Raw genomic sequence first — 16,533 nt, forward strand, 5'->3', positions numbered from 1 at the left:
TCAGGGGTTCAGAAAGGGTCGGTGGAAAAAGAGCCCAGGCTACGTTGAAAAGAAGAAAACGCAGGTGAATGGGAGGAAAAGTTCTGGACAAGGATATGAAATGCGTTTTCCTAAGATAACCGATTTCTGCTGATCAGATGGCATGCTTTAGGCGACTGGCAGGACTGCTGCTGATGACCTCAACATGAATTATAACTTCAGGAAGCGAACCAATTTCATCGACTACAGCGATGATGCCGGATCCCAGTTAAAGCTCACAGACTTGAAGAAAGTCGTTGTTCTTCCAGCAGGCACCTCTACCGTTTGCTTCACGGCAGAGAGCGTGCTGGAAGCCAAAGCTGTATTAGACAACACTGAAAGCTCCCCTGCCCAGGTGCAACCCCTAGTCCATACATACCTGCTATAATTTATTTGCACAGCAGGCCTTTCATTGCTGCATTTTCAAGCCTGTCAGAGCATAAGAAGCACTGATTGGTTGACATGTGGCTACTCTTCCAAACCCCTCCTTCCCTGGGAAACCTTTTTGAATTCTTATTCAAACGAGTCTGTGGGAGGTTTTGCATTGAAATGACTGCATGCATGACATTCTTTTTGATTGATTGGTGCAGGTGCTTGGCAGCCTTAGACAGCTGAGCTGCCTTCTTGTGTCAAAGGCTGACCTGGAGCAGACAGGAGTTGCTTTCTCAGTGCGCAAGCTGCGCAAGAGCAGCCATGATGAAATACAGCGCATTGCAAGCAACCTCATAGAGAAGTGGAAGAAGCTCGTGCTGGCAGAGAAACCAGTGCAGCGATCAGCGCCAGTGCAGCAATCAGTGCCAGTGCAGCAGAAATTACAGATGCAATCTAGCGCAGATGCACCCATCGTATTGACTTGAAGCTTCTAGACTTTCAATAGATTGCTAGCAGACTGTGCCAATCTTTGAGGCCCTCAAAGAATGTGCACCTACCCAAATAACAACAAGAAAGCATTACAGAAATGGAGGAAAATTGAAAAATGCCATCCTTGCCCATTTTTAGTCCGCCCAATCTAAAGGAGCACCTGAGAAAGGTGGGACAATCGTGTTATGGCCTGCCCAAATGTAAATTGAGCTGCCAAAGGAGGGGCTGAGGAGCTCGAAACAACAGCAGGTTCACGGATAGATGAAGATCAAAGACTAGGAATTGCTCAAGCAAGTGCCTACGTGCGGACCACTCTAGTTACTGACTAGAGGTGGGCAGGCCTTTGCTAGACGAAAATTGCAAATCTTGGATCTGCAATCAACGCATGTAAAATCTGTGATTGGACTAGTCACAGCGTCTTTGATTGTGCCAAAATGTGAGATCTTTGCAGCTGAACCTGCAATCTGTGAGGCGCCATTTTTCAAGTGTGCCATGAGCACCTGTGGACATATATGCTGGCCTGTGAGCGCATGCCCATGCCCAAAGTGCCTGGGCTATTGGTTCTCAGGCTGGCACTAGTGGTACTGGCTGGCTGGCAGTACTGGTATTTGTCCATCTCTGCTGTAATGGAGCAGTCCCCATGTAAGTAGAAGAGATGATACTAACAATTATCTTTTTTCAAGAATAATTCACGATTGCCAATCATGCATACGCATCTTCTCTTACTCTTCATTCAGTCGACTAGTCATATGCATCTCTCTCCAGTCCCTAGTACAACTCAAGTTTATAATTTTTATCTATGAATGTGTCAAAGATTCGAAGTTCCTGCTCTGCTGGTAATCCAGTAGCTACTATAGTGTACGGGTACAGCATGCGCATACGCAATAGCGGCGGCCCTATATTGGTTCATAAGGGTTCACAGGGTAAATCTTCACACAAGTCAGATCCTTACTTGTCACCATTGGCAATGATGATCGATCTATGCATCTTGTGCGCATACTAATAGAGACAGAATATTGTTGTACACACAATTGCGGCACAAAGGCACTTGTCAGAAATTGACATGATCAGCGCACATGCATGCATAAAAGGGCTGTCTACTGCAGGCCATGCTTTATGCAGGATTCTTAATGAAGAAGGAATCCAGCGGCCCCTTCCCTTTGACAGGCTTGCCTCCTTTTGCAGAGCTGGGCTTGCTCCTCTTTGCGAGACTTTGGCCATCGCCATCCGCATCTGATGCTTCTTCCTGCCTTCCCCTCTTGCTTGCAGATGAGGTGTCCCGCACGCTTGCGGCCGGCCCAGGGAGAGCTTCCTTATCGTCTGCCCAAGCACACACAAGGTCACATCCTACTGATCATGGTTTGGAGTTTGGATTGCAAAAGGGAGAGTCCACAAATTAAATGTGGCAGTGCCACGATGGCACCAAAATGAATCATGTGCTGAGTGGTCTGTTGTTCATTGCGCATGCCTGCACCACGGTGATAAACAGCTCGCTGAATCCATATTCAAGTCTGTGGCGGTGCTTCCAGAATACAGGCTAACAACAGAGGCTTTTGGAACGGACCTATAGTCTCTTCCTGGGAAGCAGCAGCTTCTGCCTTGACACTGCAAGGCCCTGCGGCATCCTCCTCTGTCTTCAAAGGGGTGCTTGCCTCGGCTTTCTGACTTTTCTGAGTCTCAGCTTCTGGACCAGCTGCACCATAAATTCATCACTCTTTCCTTGTGGTTGCAGCTCCTGGGCCAAGATGCCTGACCAGTTGCCTTGATCACAGTACAACTCAGCACGGACACTTTGTCACTAATAATCATGTACAAGCTGGTGGATCACACCCTGAGCAGCCTTCTTGGGCTTGAAGAAGTTGGCAATGCTCTGGCGTTTCAGCGGTTTACAGCACTCTGGACCCTGGAAGTCTGGTTTGCTCATGGCAGTCGTGACTGGGTACCACTGCAGATCATCGCCATCATATGGCGCGCACAGGGCTGCATATTCCCTGTTCAGATGAACATATTCCCTACTCAACATAAACATATTTCTTAAAATTCCTCTTAGTCAATGCGCTCTGGACTTGCGGACTCTGAGGGAGAATATGCAAACAAAGATCAGGGGCATCTGCAACCTGTGGCCATGCATGACTTTGGAACGCACTTGCTGTCCAGCACACCATCCTGGAGCCAGGCTTCCTCAGCCTGGGCGTCTGGCAGGATGACTGGCATGCGGTCATGCAGCCTGCATGCACAGCTGCCTTCCTGAGAGATCGCTCTTGAACAGGAGAGACCGCTCTTGAACAGGCAATGCACATGGAGCCAAATCCCTCCAAGGAAGGCAGCAGAGATAGGCGGGTAACGTGTGGTGCGAGATTGAGCGCACCACTGAAGCCGCTTTGAGGAGTCAGTTGTCAGGATGGTGTATGTGGTGAGCCAGTTACCCTCAGCATCCTGCCATGAGTCATACAGGCCGGCCATTCTCATGACACGGTCACCATCGAAGTGGATGTAGTATGGCTGCTTTGTCTTGTGCTCCTGAACGTCAAAAAGGCTTATGTAAACAGGAAAAAAAGGTGATCTGTTGTGTAACGCAAAACAAGAGGGTAGTGGCGAGCTTCACACATTCCATGTTGAAGGTTGCTGACCTGGGCCCACTCAAAGAAGCCGTTCAGGAGGACCACACAGCGCTTACTGCCCAGAAGCCGACTGAACACAGTCTTCTCCGGCACTGTCTCAGATCTGGCATTGAACATCCTGAAGAAGTCCAACTTGTCTTCTTTCTTGGTCCAAGAAGGAACGAGGCCCCATGTCATGGTCTGAAGCTCTGCATCGCCCTATAATTTATCATAGGTCTCAGTATAATGTATGTTCAATCCTTTGTCATGCTTTCTAAGAAGGGAAGCCGTCCATCCAATCCGGTACCTTTTTGTCCCTTCTGACAATGGGGGTCCTTGAGCCAGGTCCCAGATTGTACTTGGGAAGGAATTTCTCATAGTCACGCCATCTATCTTCACCCACTCCTGCTGCAGCCAGTACTTGCTCCCTCCCCAACGAGCACCGCGCTCTCCCACACATGGGGATGTACTTAGTATTTTTACTAGGTAGACATCCTGTTTTTTGTTGGGAAAGAATGCCAGGCTTAACGTCTTTAAAATCCTCTTTCCCTTACAGGGAATTATTTTTTCGTTTCGGGAGGACAACTTGTCCTGGACAAGTATGATCCTCAATCTCCCTCTCTTGGAGGGACCCAAGAAGCAGCTTCCCTGGGCTGGGAAGCTATCTGCTGATGTCGTGGAAGGACTTTGCTTTCTTCTTCCAAACTCCAGGGGGAATCCTTTGAGAATCCTTTGAATCTGCTCCAAGATTCGTTATTTATTATCTAGCAACGGAGGTCTCTGTGGACCAAACTCAATCTCCTAGTAATGCAGGGTAGCACATCAGCCCATCTGCTGGACGCACGTCGACCCCTCAGAGCCCCATTTTCGCCAGTAGCTGCATCAAGAACTATTGTTCGTTGTAACAACAGCATCGGTACGACAATTCCAGCCTACAGATTGACGGATATACTTGATTCCTGGCTCAACGCTGTTTCACATCGTGTCTCCTCTTCATCAATAATGTTATCATAATTTACGAGCATGCCTAGCATTAATTGACCTATAAGAACGCTTCTGCAGGTCGAAGGACCGTGCTACAGCTGGCTCCTGCCACCTGGTTGCTGTGGAGGAACGCTCTTGCAACCGCAGACACAGGGTTCGTGCCAGCCAAGATACGCTTGGACTTGGCCCCAGACCAGTCCACTTACAATCCAGCAGATGAAAGGCTGAGGGATGCAGCGGGCAAACTGCAACTGGCTCTGAATGCAGAGGATGTGAAGGTGGGGCTCTTCTTTGAGCATGCTGAGGCATGCCTTCTTACCATGCAAGCTCTCATTCAAAATACACACCTTTGGACTGTTTGCTGGTGAGAAATACTGTGAGTTGCATCCATGGGGTTATTTCTGGGATCACCAGGGCTAAAGGTCCAGTATTGGCATGGATTTCCAGGAAGAGGAGAGGTTGTGGACGGAGCTGATTGACAAGTATGAAGGAGTGGATGCCAATTGGAGGGCAGACATTGTGGGGCGGGCTTATGGCAACAGAGGCAATGCGCGGACGCGGCAAGGAAAGATGGACGCAGCCCTGATTGACTACAATAAGGCCATTGCCATTTGTCCTTGGAGCGTCGACCCCGTATTAAACAGGTGTGCATACCAGCCATAAGCTGCTTTCCAGTAATGCACAGACCATCTTCAGGCTGTCTTAGGAGGAGATTCGCGTCTTGATGAAGATTTCTTGGCTCAAGTGGGATCTTGTGTTGTTAATGCAGGGGAGTGCTTTATGAGAACACCGGTCGCTATGACGAGGCCCTCACGGATTACAGGTCCGGCTCGCCTCTCCCATTGGTCCTGCTCTAAGTGGACATTGTGCTGTTTGCTGTGTAAGATTGCCTTTATTTGTCTTTTCAGTGTCCCAACACGGGTCCGAGAACAGCTGCTTCCTGATGAAAAAGGAGCCATGAATAAAGAGCAGTCACGGTAAGCCAATTTCTTGATGCGATGAGCAGGACAGTGCTGGATGCGGCGCCGAACGATCCTTCCGGGTGGAACAACATGGGGAATGTGAGCTTGGCTATGGGGAAGTGGGACGAAGCTGCAAACTACTACCAGCGCGCAGTGCAGCTTGCGCCAGCATTCAGCTTTGCCGCCGCAAACCGCACTCTAGCACTGTATGCTGGCGGGAAGACCAACGAGGCAATGAGGGAGATGCGGTGAGGATTGGGCCACCCTCCTTCCTGGAATCTCTCAAACAGGAAAACAACTTCTTCTTCACAACAATGGTTTCAGTTTGCCGATGTTTAAATAAATACCTTTGTAATCGAAACCTTAAAAGACCTGCTGTAGTGCCGCCCTGATCGATCAACATGCTTGCCGGACTTCCAGTGTTCCAGTTGATTACTTAATGGGAATACTCTTGCTCAGGACGCTGCTGCGGAGGTATCCAGACTTCACGGATCCGCGTGCAGCACTGGCGGCTGCAGAGTGGGAGCTGGGGCAGATTGAGAGGGCAGAAGGTGACTGGAACAGGGTGGATGACCCCCGCTATGCTGACCGGCAGTGGTTAAGGCAGACCCGGAGGTGGCCTGCGCGCCTGTGCGATGCCCTGGAAGCCTTCCTGGATGTCAGATCAACAGGAAAGGCCGCTCCGGCCATCTCATGAGCATGAGAGGGAAACATGCAGAATGTGCTTATGCATGGTGGGAAGACTGTCTGCCCTTGTATGGATGACCTCCTGCTGGGAGTTTGAGGTAGCATTACAGAGTGGTGATATGTAAAAAGGCACAATTACTATGTACCCGGCATCACCAGGCTGTCTTCTGCATCACAATGATCAGAGGAATTACTGCATGAAGGATACAGAATGAGACAAGAATGAATCTAAATGAAACAATCGCTCGAACACACTGGATTCCTTCCAACCTTCATGAACAGGTACAGTACTATTGCGATGAATGAATCCTGGGCTTCAGATGTTCAGCAGGTCATCTGTCAAGCTGCCCTTGCTGGCAGCTGAGCTCGGTGTGACAGTACGCGGCTCTGCTGCAGCAGGCACGCCCGTTCTGGGCGTCCATGCCGGTGTGACCGAGCGGCGCAGGCCGCTCTGGCCAGGCGTCGTGCCACCTGCGCGCTGAGCTGGCGAGGCTGAGTAGCTGGCGCGCAGCTGCGCATCCGCAGACGCCCCGGGGCCGGCCAAGCTCTGCGCCAGCTTCCTTCCGGCGCTGGACAGGGCCACGCCAGAGGGTGTGCCTCCCGGCTTCCGCCGCAGGCCGCTGGTGGGGGGAGGCATCGTCCCCGGAGTCAGCGGCGGCGCCGCACGCCTGGCCGACGCGGCCCGGTTGCGCAGCTTGGCGGCGGCCGTCTGCCCCATTTGCCGCGCCAGCGCGTCCCTCGAGGATGCCTGCACACATTCCCATTTGTTATACTGACGTGCCAGAAACAAATAAAGGGTGATGCCACAGAAGACAATCCTGCAGTAATTACAGAACAAAACAAACGATATGACACAGAGATGCAGCGCCACTGTCTTGGTGGCATCCAGTGCGCAGACTGGCCCGCAATAGGGATTGAGCCATGCAACTTCCGTAGTGGCTCTGGATCCATTACCTCCGGGACGCGGAACTGCGGCCCGCTGGCAGGCTGCAAAATGATGTCATCCTCTGGGTCCAGGCGCAGGGGTGTTCCCTCCAGCTCACCCCAGGTCATGAAGGGTGAATCTTCCACACCAGGGGTGAACGAGGGGGTCGCCAGGACCGAGTAGCTGTCGGCAGCGGCGCGCAAAGCCGCTGGGGTGGAGGACACGGTGCTGGAGGGTGTGTCGCTCCTCTCTGTAGTGTTAACAAACCGCGTGCCTGTGCGATTAATCTGCTTTGGTGCCCCCTACATGACAGAACACGGGAATGTTGCCATTCTGTGCTAAGTGGCTTCTGGCAGAGATTCAAGATTGCTGCAGCCATTGGTGATTTGCCAGTGGCGCTGAATGCAGGATAGTTTACCTGCACTTGCTGCGCCCGCTCCGCATCTGATAGCGCCACCGCCTTCTGCTGGCTGGAATCGTAGTACATGGTGTTTTTGTTCTTGTAGGGCCACAGCAGTAATCTGTCATGCGGCTGCCCACCAGTCCCAAAGCCATCATTCACCCTGTCTGCATCTGTCAGCAGAGGCGCCTGCAGCAACCCATCACACATCAGGTCAATTGCTATATACATCTTTGCTGTCGTACAACAGAACATCTGCAAAACTATGTAAGGCCCAGCAAATGACGGACTGTGAAGATCAAAGCAAATGTTGCTCAACAAGCCTCAATCAATTTTTACGAAGAGACAACGGCTCGAGCGCGTGCCTGGTTCTTGTCTTCGAATAGCCAGGGCTTCTGCAAATGTCGTCGCTTGTTCGATTCCTCTATGATCTCGTTGAATGAGGCGTTATCCTCGCTGGTGTGCTTTGCCATGAACCTGTCCAGGGAGATCCCTGCCACTGCTTGGGCAGCATCTGAGCTTGTTCCCACTTCAGCAGCTTCCTCCCTGCCATGAAAACCACCACTCTTTATATTCCTCAAACACAGCGATGGCAGGGGCACGAAAAAGATGAGCTGCAAGGGCAGCGCCAACATATGCCGGTATGCACAAGAAAATGTACTCAATTTAAAATACCTGCTGCTAGGACCATCTCTATCTAGTCTTGGAGTCTGGGCTGCAGCTGGCGTTCTTAAAAGGCTGGCAGGAGCCCTCAGGCTGGTCAGCCCAGGGGTTGCAAAAGTGGCTGGAGACGCCCCTACAGGCGTTCTCATTCCGGCCCGTCGCTGAGCTATGTTCATCTGAGCTTGCCGTAGCAGCTCTGGATCTCTGCTGCGCACTGCCTGCAGGAAGATGGGCCCACGCAAAGAGTCAGCACATCATCTTTACCAGCTGAGGTTTACAAGAGCGGAAAAGAACACTACCGAGATGCAGGTGACCTCCCAATCAATGGTTTTTGTGATACCCAACCACCAGATGGATAGTCAATTCTATCTGTAGACGCGTAGATACTTGCCTGTAGCCACTCGAGCTTATTCTGCATCTTTGGTATGTCCGGGAAAAAATCCCGTTCGATGATTGCTTCAATGCGATCAGTCCAATCATCCTCATCTAATACAACAGGACCACTGCCACTCCCTCTCGCATGAACAGGTATCTCCTCTAATTTTCTTTTGGTGCTTACTTCCGTTGCCATCCTGTCAATTATTGGGCCCCTATCGGCTGTGAGGCTTTTACAGGACGATAATGCCCAGGATACCTTACAAACCTATTCAACTTCGAGCATGCTTCACTCGGCGAATTCTGGTCCCGGGACAAGGAGCAGCTTCCTGAGCAAGCTTACGTAACTTCTTCGTCATCAGCAGCAGCTCTCCATATTCGGGAAGCTGGAAGCGAAGAAGAGAACTCCATCTTTATTCTTGACAAGGACACAGGACGATGAAAAGTCAGAATATACTGTAATAGACTACAATATTGCCTGTCTTGCAACATCTGTTGCCCTTTAACCTTATGGCAAGCATCACTCCTCCACCCCTAGATCTTGTCACCGGAGGTATCCTTAAGAAATTCGGGGGAGAGGCATCACCAGAGACGCTTCAGTCAGAGGATTTGTGGAAGGATCAGCCTGCTCTTATCCTTGTCCTTCGCAGGCCGGGCTGCAGTGAGTGCTCTGCCACCTGAACTGTGTCACGACACAGGAAGCCTGCAAACTAATTGAACCTGCTCATATTCACCTGACAATCATACAGACCTTTTTTTTCTTGCAGTCTTGTGCAGGGCAGAAGCCAAGTCGCTCTGGGCCCTCAAGCCTGACCTGGACAAGCTTGGTGTCAGGACTGTCTGTGTGGTGCACGAGGGACTCCCTGCCGAGATAAAGGCCTTCTGGCCAGAATATTGGTACGTGACGCCATCCAAATCCTGCCAATTGCATGCTAATTTAATGGTTGTTGCAATTTCGAAAAACTTGACTTGCTGCTGCAGGCCTGGAGAGCTGTACCTGGATACAGAAAAAACGCTCTACAAGGCCCTTGGCAATGGGAAACTGAGGAAAGGAAGCTTGCTATGGTTCCTCAACCCATTCAGCGTCATCTGGAAGCACGCTAAGGCTGCCAAGGAGGTCCATAAAATCGAGGACAGCAACCTGAAGGTACTCATGATGGTGCACTTATGAAACGATTTACAAGGTGCCACGAGTTTACCGGGGGCCAGACAAGGTGATGATAATGATCTTGGTGTCATCCTTGTGTGCAGGGGGATGGCCTCACAATGGGAGGGCTCCTGGTAGTCAACAAAGGTGATGGTGGTGTTGCCTATGCTTATGCAGAGGAGCGTTTTGGTGATCATGCTGAGAATGAAACCATTCTTAAAGTCTGCAGCTCGCTGTCTGGCTCAGCCTAATTACTTTGAACAACCTTTACTGGGTTTCCTACCCACGAAGTATTGTCAGACCATGCAGAAGATGGCGTTCATTTAAGGCACATCCATTGGCAATGCTCACACGTATGCTACAAGAGGCATGGGGCTTTTGCCACCTATCAGTGATTCCAGTAGTTATGCAGACATTTCCTGATTCTCAGTTGAAGTAAAAGAAAACAATATTGTGCTGATGTCAAGAGGTCACATGAAGTCCTCCTCATAATCTTGGAATGAAGAATACTTCTGGCTGACTTCTTTACTGGTCATCATGTTCTCTTCCTGCAACAAACATAGAATGTCTATATTTAGTATTCTCCGCATTCTTTGTAAGCAACAGAATAGAATTCAGGAATGTACAGCTTGGCAGTGTATAAACTCTGGCTCAAGAAGGCAGTGAACCAAGAGACGACACCTTCAAGGGCGACACCAAACATTGACTGCATCGGCTTACCTTCATGACATGCTTGTACGATCGCATCTCCGCTTCTCGCACAGCAGCTTCTTTTGCTGCCTTTTCGCTGCGCTTCTGAGCCTGAATCTCTCCCTTCCTCTGCAGCCGCACCTGTCCAGGCAGCACAACATTCACATGCTGTGCAGCTTCAAATTGGCTCCCAAAATCATGAATGATCGCTACAGGCTATAGTGAAAGAGCATGGATGAAAAGAGGAGCTTGATCGCCAACCCACCTCTTTCTCATATGCCTCTCGCTCGGCAGCCAAGTCCGGGTACTCCTCCCGCTTTGTAGCATTGAGCCTGTTCACGATGGCATTGACCCGAGACTCCACCTTTGTCTTCTTTATAAGTTTTATGTCCTTGAAGCCCACCTGCCAACCCATGCTTGCCTTCAAACACCGTATGCTGTTGCGCATAACATTGTATTGTAGATTTGATAGCATGCAGCCTTGTTGAAGGCTCCTGCCTCAGATGTTCAGCTGGTGTTCAGAGCCTCAAGAAGACTGCTGAGAGTAAGCCAAAAGAACACTGATGTCTTTTGCATTACAGACGCATTACCTGGCCAACTTCCATGCTGGCAGTCTTCTTTAAATTGCTGACAGGTGTCCAGACGATGCCTACATTGTCCAGCTTGTTGCCTTGGATTGAATTGGCCTTCACAAGCTGACAGCAGTCCTCCAGCGTATCTGAAGGAATGTCCTCAAAGGATTTGCCAGGGGGCAGGCGTAGGTACACATGCGCAGATGAAAGGTCGTCCACGTGAAACCTGGAACAAAGAAGGACTAGATTACATCCCCACATCTGAGCTCAACGCTGTGTGGGACTCAAGAAAAATGGGTAGTTGACCCACCAAACATCCAAGGGTATGCTGTAGCGGATGAGGTCTTCATTCTCAAATTTATCTTTCCCCATGTAGATGAGATAATCCTTTTTAACAGCATCAAAGCCACACGGATGGAAGTAGAACACCATCGTCCCCCCTTACTAGCTTCAGTTTATCCTTTAAAGCATCTGCCCTCTTGAGGTTTTCGCGGTCACATTGGCTTAATTTGCAGCTGAATTTTATAATACTCCTTGAAGGATCAATGATTGCCGAGAAAAAGCTTACGCCTAGCCTGTACCACCAAATCTCAAAACAATACGATCTGAGGAACACTAAATACTGTCAGCCGCGTAATAATAATTCTTTTTGTACATCCTTCTCTTGTAATTTTTAATACCGCATGGTACTTCAGAAGTGGAAGCAGGAGGGATGGAAGCAAGAAGCATGCAATGGGCATGACGTCAGCAGTTGATGCTCTTGCACAAATCTCAGTCTGTTCCGTTTCAGACGTGTTCCAATCCCTTCAATGATGAATTTTCGTGCATCTCCTTCCAAAAGTACGGTTGTCTCCATGTGAGGGCAACAGGGCAAAGAAAAAAGTCTCGATCAAACCTTCACCATCAGGAGTCTTCTAGACGATTCCCGTCAGCATCTCTTAGAAAGAATAGATACCGATTTAACTCTTCACCTCGGGTATTCTGTTCTAAAGTTCATCGGTGGCATTCCCGCTGGGATCAGCCGATCGGCAAAAAGCCTGAAATAAGATGAAGATCACTGTCACCCTCGTCTGTTTGCTAGCCGCTCTGATCGCTGCTGATGCCTTATACTCAAAATCTGGCCCTGTCAAGCTCTTGAACAAAAAGAGTTTCAGATCTGAAGTTCTAGACAGCGATCTCCCTTCGGTGGTGGAATTCTTTGCTCCATGGTGTGGCCACTGCAAAGCGTTGGCTCCCACCTACACGAAGGTGGCAGAAAATCTACAGGTGACTGATTGAAGCTCTTGGTTCAGCAATCATTAGTGACGCTCCCCGTAGTCATAAGGGTTGGAAAGGCAGTACTGAGCAGTGCCCCGGAATGATGCAGGGCATGGTCAATGTGGCAGCCATTGATTGTGATGATGCATCAATGAAGAGCCTCTGTGGCAAGTACGGGGTGCAGGGCTTCCCAACAATAAAGGTGTGCAGACTGTACTCCAATTAATGAATGCGTCGCTCATCAAGTTGAAGGTCTGCCTGTTGCTGAATGTGTCTCCTTTGCGTGCAGCTTTTCCCCTCTGACAAGCAGAAGAATCCGTACACCAAGAAAATCGACAAGACCCCAACAGACTACAACGGTACGCTTAAGGCTGTGAATGCTCATAAATGTCTACCAGTAGAAAGAGCATCTTTATTTCTGTCATCTGGAAATGGTGACGATCTGAAGTGTGCTCCTCAGGGCCAAGAAGCGCAAAAGCAATTGCCGATGCTGCGCTGGCTCTTCTGCCAGACACCTTCATCACAGTACTGCGCAGCCAGGCGGACTTTGATGCTTTTGTTGGCGCAAATGACTTGCCAAAAGCCGTCCTGGCCAGCTCAAAATCAAAGCCCACTCCATTGTACAAGAGCCTCAGCGTTGCCTTCAAGCGGCGCATGGCATTTGCAGTGGTAAGGCCTTTGTCTGATCAAGTCAGTCATTTGCCACACTATCGATCACTCATCCCACTGCCTCTATATTGCATGTCAAGTCTGCTATCAAAATATGCTGCTCGTCATATTTGCAGGTGAAAGACAACGCTGAAGCCATTGAAAAGCTGGGTGTGACAAGCTTCCCCTCACTGGTTGTTATGAGCGCTGACGGTGACAAATTGGTCTATGACGGTGATGCCCATGACCATCGAGATCCTTCTTTTAAACGCTGCATTCTGCATGTGTATCACATCTCTCTTTCTCTCTGCAGTCAGATTATACTTCGCTGTAGTCCAATCATATCTCTGAAGGGTGGAGTGCCCAAATGCAGGTCCCTTCAAGGTTAGGGGGCTCGCTGAGTTTCTCAGCAAGCACGCTGCCGAGGCGCCCGCAAAGGATGCAGACACTGCTCAGGGCAAGGCCAAGACGGACCCTGACACTGACGCCGAAGCTGATGATGGCAAAGACAAAGTTGTGCCTCAGGTGCAGCAAATCCTCCTGTTGCAGTCTGAGTTCTGGTGCACAATGCAAGCCGTTCAAAATGCAATAGAGGGAGTGATTTGGAAGATTATGTGCATTGCAGTGCCCTGGTCTTGACGAGGTTGGCCCTGGCAGTGAGGTGACTGGTCACTTGTTGCGTTGGGATACAGGCAGTGCAGGACCTCACCTTTGAGGACCTGGACAAAATCACCAATGAAGAGGACCCATGGCTGCTTGCCTTCTTCCATGGTGTGTTGCAGTTCATGCTCACAAGCACTCATTAATCAGATGCTTTCCAAACCCATGATTACACAATTGCCACATAAATCAGCCGGACTTGGTGAAATTACTGAGCAATTGAATATGACTGTGTGTGATTGCTGTGAAATGATACTAATAAATGGACAATTTGCAGATGAGATGGGGGCCAAGTGCAGCACAGCCTTGAAGAAGTTCAACGAAGTCATTGCAGAGCTGGGGCCGCTGATCAAGGCTGGTCAGGTGAACATTACCAGTGAGGAGGGTGCTGACAAGGCCAAAGCTTATGGAGTCTCAGCTGACGAGCTGAAGACGTCAGACTGCAAGCTAGACATTGTGCTGGCGAACTACGATGAGAAGGGCGATGCTGAGGACTGGCAGCACTTCACTGGTAACTTCGCTGCAGCACTCTGGTGCTCTGCAAGGCTTGTGTTGCTTTCCTACTTTGCAATAATCTGCATTGAGCCCCCTGCAAGGAAAATAAGCTGTACAGTCCATTGCACTCAAAATGCAAAGGGGAATCTTGCATGCCTGACGTTTGGTGCATCATGTTCCTCGCAGGTGAAATCAGTGTCAAGGATCTGCAGAAATTTGCATTGGAGGCGTTCCCGTCCTTTGTCACGCGCATCACAGCCGCCACAATGCAGCCTTTCCTGGGCCCTGACCCCACCGTCCCATGTGTCATCCTTTTCACTGACAAAGATGCCACTCCGCCCGTCTTCGCGGCCCTCTCAGTCAACCTCCGCAAGTACAAGTACAAGTTTGCCGATGCTCACAGCAGTGATGCTGCGTTGATGAGCCAGTTCAACATCAAGAAGGTGGGTCACCTTTTGTTACTGTCTATGAAGAACAAGCTGTGAAGAACAAGATCTGGAGGACAAAATGGCAGGAAACAAGATGTGAGAAACCAGACGTGAAGAACAAGATGTGCCCCTGCTCAGCATCAGCATATGTTCCTGCGGATGTTTCAAGAAAGCTGAAGGGTTGGCAGACTCCTGATATGAGATGGGATATTGCTGCAGGTGCCGACCATGGTCATCACTCACCTGAAGCCAGGCACTGAGGAGGAGGCTGCCAAGGAGGGCAAGCTGGGACTGCAGCAGTACCCCGGCCCCCTGAAGTACTCCTACATGCACTCCTTCTTGAGCACTTTTGCTGGCATGCTCGGGTGCGTCCGCCTTACCATATCAACCTTGTCACGCTCCACCATGAGTTTCACTTGCTGTCAGTGTATGGAAATCCGGAGTTTCAGTAGTCCAGGGGATTCCTGCAATAATTGGTACTGAGAATCACTGCCACATGTCTTACCTGTGAATCCTGAAGGGCGCATGAGCAAGTGGCCACCAGCAATCTTTGGTCATCCCACATCTCTGCGATCTATTGCTCCATCTGAATATTAGCTTTCAGATGAGCCCTGCATCAGTATGAAACCTATTCACCCATTACTTAGAGCCCCACTTGCTTCTCTCGATCGCTGGTGCATGTTGCTCGGGTCAGGGCTGCGCCTCCCGGCGGCGAAGGGGACGACAGCTTCATGGACTCGATCGGCGCAGCGCAGGCGGCCGCGGCGCCGATCGAGGTGCCGCAGGCGGCCAGCAACGCGGATCTGCGCACGCAGTGCGTGGAGCAGTCTGGCCTGTGCGTGCTGGCGCTGCTGGATGCGGCTGACGCCAACCATGAAAAGCAGCTGGGCGTTGTGAGGGATGTGGGCGGCCGCTGGAAGAAGCAGCCGCTGCACTTTTCCTGGGTCGACGCCGCCCGCCAGGCAGGCCCCTGTCTCATGCAATGATCTTTGGACATCCCAAGTCTGGACCCTCTGTTAGCCTGGATGCAGCAACCTGCCTAGCTTTGGTGTGCACTGTCGTGACTGCGACATGCATCATAACATCTGACATCTGCATTGAATCATTGCCCTATTGCAGTGTACGTTGTCATGATGACGCTGGCGCGCACATGTTCAAATGATGAGGAGGGTATGAGCCGCGGCAGCAGCAGTTGTAATCTGAGGAATAGCAACATACTGACGAGGCTGAGGTCTTTTTACGCGCAGGGGCGCTTCTTGAGCGCCTTTGGGTTGTCCAAGTCTGACATCCCCACAGTCGTGACGTTCAGCCCCAAGAAGCTCCGCGGCGCGCAGCTCAACGGCGCCTTCTCGGCGGAGGGTATCCACAAACTGCTGGACGGCCTGTTCTCAGGGCGGATACACTCTTCACCCTTCCAGGTCAGTCCCCTGCCAATGTTGCTCACAGGGAGTCTTCCTTTGGCACATGCGCCACACACTAGTGGCCATAACCGTATCAAACAGTGCGGATGCCATCGGCAAGCAAATGCTTAGCATCATAGTGATGTCTTGGTTTGCAGGAGTTGCCTGAGCTTGTGGACGGGGGAGAGGATGAGAGTCAGATTGAGGAGCCCATTGAGGAGGAGTTTGATCTGGCTGACATCCTGGGTGAAGAAGTCAGCAGCACTGGATCGAAGGAGGAGCTGCTCAAGAAAGTAGAAGAGGAGCTGAAGGTGTCTATGTTTGCATATTCAAGCCGTGTTGTGCATTGAATGCTGTGTGCTTGCTTGCGTAAAATATGGTGTCGGGTTGCGGAGGCGAGGCAAATTTGTGAGGACAGTAGAAAATGAAAGGAGTGGCCAATGTACAGGAAGAAGAGAGGAGGCAGGCTGAAGCTGCGGAGGCCAAGGCGGCATCTGAGAAGAAGAAGGGAGGAAAGAAGAAGAAGAAAAAGAGAATGTCCAAGGCAGCAAAGGAGGAGTTGTGAGCGCGGGTATGCTCATTTTGTAGATTTGTGGCCCTGTAGATGTAGACCTCGCTGGAATCATGCCATGATGATGAGTGTGGTTGTTGAGGGTTTGACTGGGTCATGTCCGTTCATGCAATGCAGATGCAGGCTGTGGAAAGCAATGCTTGCATGGAACACCGATATATGCCAAGACAGCTTTGCATGCGCAAGTTAA

At 50.5% G+C, this 16,533-nt stretch overlaps 6 protein-coding genes across 6 annotated transcripts; 3 read left to right on the forward strand and 3 right to left on the reverse strand.

Annotated features, from left to right (window-relative positions):
- Positions 1-102: 102 nt before the first annotated feature.
- On the forward strand, positions 103-1,042 carry COCSUDRAFT_53176 (hypothetical protein). Its single transcript, XM_005648472.1, has 2 exons — positions 103-373; positions 609-1,042. The coding sequence occupies exons 1-2, from the start codon at positions 185-187 to the stop codon at positions 873-875; spliced, it is 456 nt and encodes a 151-aa protein (XP_005648529.1). The 5' UTR covers positions 103-184; the 3' UTR covers positions 876-1,042.
- A 1,635-nt stretch (positions 1,043-2,677) lies between these two features.
- On the reverse strand, positions 2,678-4,029 carry COCSUDRAFT_47085 (DUF159-domain-containing protein; the record flags this gene model as incomplete). Its single annotated transcript, XM_005648473.1, has 5 exons — positions 3,787-4,029; positions 3,510-3,698; positions 3,248-3,399; positions 3,026-3,106; positions 2,678-2,870 (listed from the first exon to the last, which is right to left on the reverse strand). The coding sequence occupies exons 1-5, from the start codon at positions 3,937-3,939 to the stop codon at positions 2,678-2,680; spliced, it is 768 nt and encodes a 255-aa protein (XP_005648530.1). The 5' UTR covers positions 3,940-4,029.
- Positions 4,030-4,898: 869 nt separating this feature from the next.
- Positions 4,899-6,122, forward strand: COCSUDRAFT_14845 (TPR repeat-containing protein; the record flags this gene model as incomplete). The annotated part of the gene is made up of 4 exons (XM_005648474.1): positions 4,899-5,107; positions 5,233-5,286; positions 5,470-5,673; positions 5,885-6,122. The coding sequence occupies 4 exons, from the start codon at positions 4,899-4,901 to the stop codon at positions 6,120-6,122; spliced, it is 705 nt and encodes a 234-aa protein (XP_005648531.1).
- A 79-nt stretch (positions 6,123-6,201) lies between these two features.
- COCSUDRAFT_53177 (hypothetical protein) lies at positions 6,202-8,744 on the reverse strand. The gene is made up of 7 exons (XM_005648475.1): positions 8,492-8,744; positions 8,113-8,318; positions 7,803-7,983; positions 7,456-7,626; positions 7,067-7,339; positions 6,795-6,860; positions 6,202-6,568 (listed from the first exon to the last, which is right to left on the reverse strand). The coding sequence occupies exons 1-7, from the start codon at positions 8,669-8,671 to the stop codon at positions 6,452-6,454; spliced, it is 1,194 nt and encodes a 397-aa protein (XP_005648532.1). The 5' UTR covers positions 8,672-8,744; the 3' UTR covers positions 6,202-6,451.
- Positions 8,745-8,900: 156 nt separating this feature from the next.
- On the reverse strand, positions 8,901-11,567 carry COCSUDRAFT_28552 (DUF814-domain-containing protein). Its single transcript, XM_005648476.1, has 8 exons — positions 11,195-11,567; positions 10,903-11,110; positions 10,578-10,715; positions 10,343-10,453; positions 9,727-10,170; positions 9,457-9,622; positions 9,243-9,372; positions 8,901-9,136 (listed from the first exon to the last, which is right to left on the reverse strand). The coding sequence occupies exons 1-5, from the start codon at positions 11,314-11,316 to the stop codon at positions 10,093-10,095; spliced, it is 657 nt and encodes a 218-aa protein (XP_005648533.1). The 5' UTR covers positions 11,317-11,567; the 3' UTR covers positions 8,901-9,136; positions 9,243-9,372; positions 9,457-9,622; positions 9,727-10,092.
- A 725-nt stretch (positions 11,568-12,292) lies between these two features.
- Positions 12,293-16,473, forward strand: COCSUDRAFT_65683 (hypothetical protein; the record flags this gene model as incomplete). Its single annotated transcript, XM_005648477.1, has 13 exons — positions 12,293-12,343; positions 12,431-12,500; positions 12,602-12,810; positions 12,927-13,023; positions 13,163-13,314; positions 13,482-13,560; positions 13,727-13,960; positions 14,131-14,387; positions 14,592-14,689; positions 15,067-15,316; positions 15,620-15,790; positions 15,931-16,083; positions 16,221-16,473. The coding sequence occupies 13 exons, from the start codon at positions 12,293-12,295 to the stop codon at positions 16,335-16,337; spliced, it is 1,938 nt and encodes a 645-aa protein (XP_005648534.1). The 3' UTR covers positions 16,338-16,473.
- Between the last annotated feature and the right edge of the window lie 60 nt (positions 16,474-16,533).

This window comes from Coccomyxa subellipsoidea, assembly GCF_000258705.1.
Source record: "Coccomyxa subellipsoidea C-169, whole genome shotgun sequence".
NCBI classification, from domain to species: domain Eukaryota; kingdom Viridiplantae; phylum Chlorophyta; class Trebouxiophyceae; family Coccomyxaceae; genus Coccomyxa; species Coccomyxa subellipsoidea.

Excerpts from the sequence above, each read along its gene's own strand:
- COCSUDRAFT_28552 (XM_005648476.1), bottom strand. The coding sequence starts at position 11,316 with ATGGTGTTCTACTTCCATCCGTGTGGCTTTGATGCTGTTAAAAAGGAT. Across the intron at positions 11,111-11,194 it reads AGCATACCCTTGGATGTTTG|GTTTCACGTGGACGACCTTT; the intron begins GTGGGTCAACTA and ends TCTTTGTTCCAG. Across the intron at positions 10,716-10,902 it reads CCAGCATGGAAGTTGGCCAG|GTGGGCTTCAAGGACATAAA; the intron begins GTAATGCGTCTG and ends ATGGGTTGGCAG.
- COCSUDRAFT_53177 (XM_005648475.1), bottom strand. The coding sequence starts at position 8,671 with ATGGCAACGGAAGTAAGCACCAAAAGAAAATTAGAGGAGATACCTGTT. Across the intron at positions 7,984-8,112 it reads AGAGATGGTCCTAGCAGCAG|GGAGGAAGCTGCTGAAGTGG; the intron begins GTATTTTAAATT and ends TTTTCATGGCAG. Across the intron at positions 6,569-6,794 it reads CCGCCAAGCTGCGCAACCGG|GCCAGAGCGGCCTGCGCCGC; the intron begins GCCGCGTCGGCC and ends GCACGACGCCTG.
- COCSUDRAFT_53176 (XM_005648472.1), top strand. The coding sequence starts at position 185 with ATGAATTATAACTTCAGGAAGCGAACCAATTTCATCGACTACAGCGAT. Across the intron at positions 374-608 it reads CTGAAAGCTCCCCTGCCCAG|GTGCTTGGCAGCCTTAGACA; the intron begins GTGCAACCCCTA and ends TGATTGGTGCAG.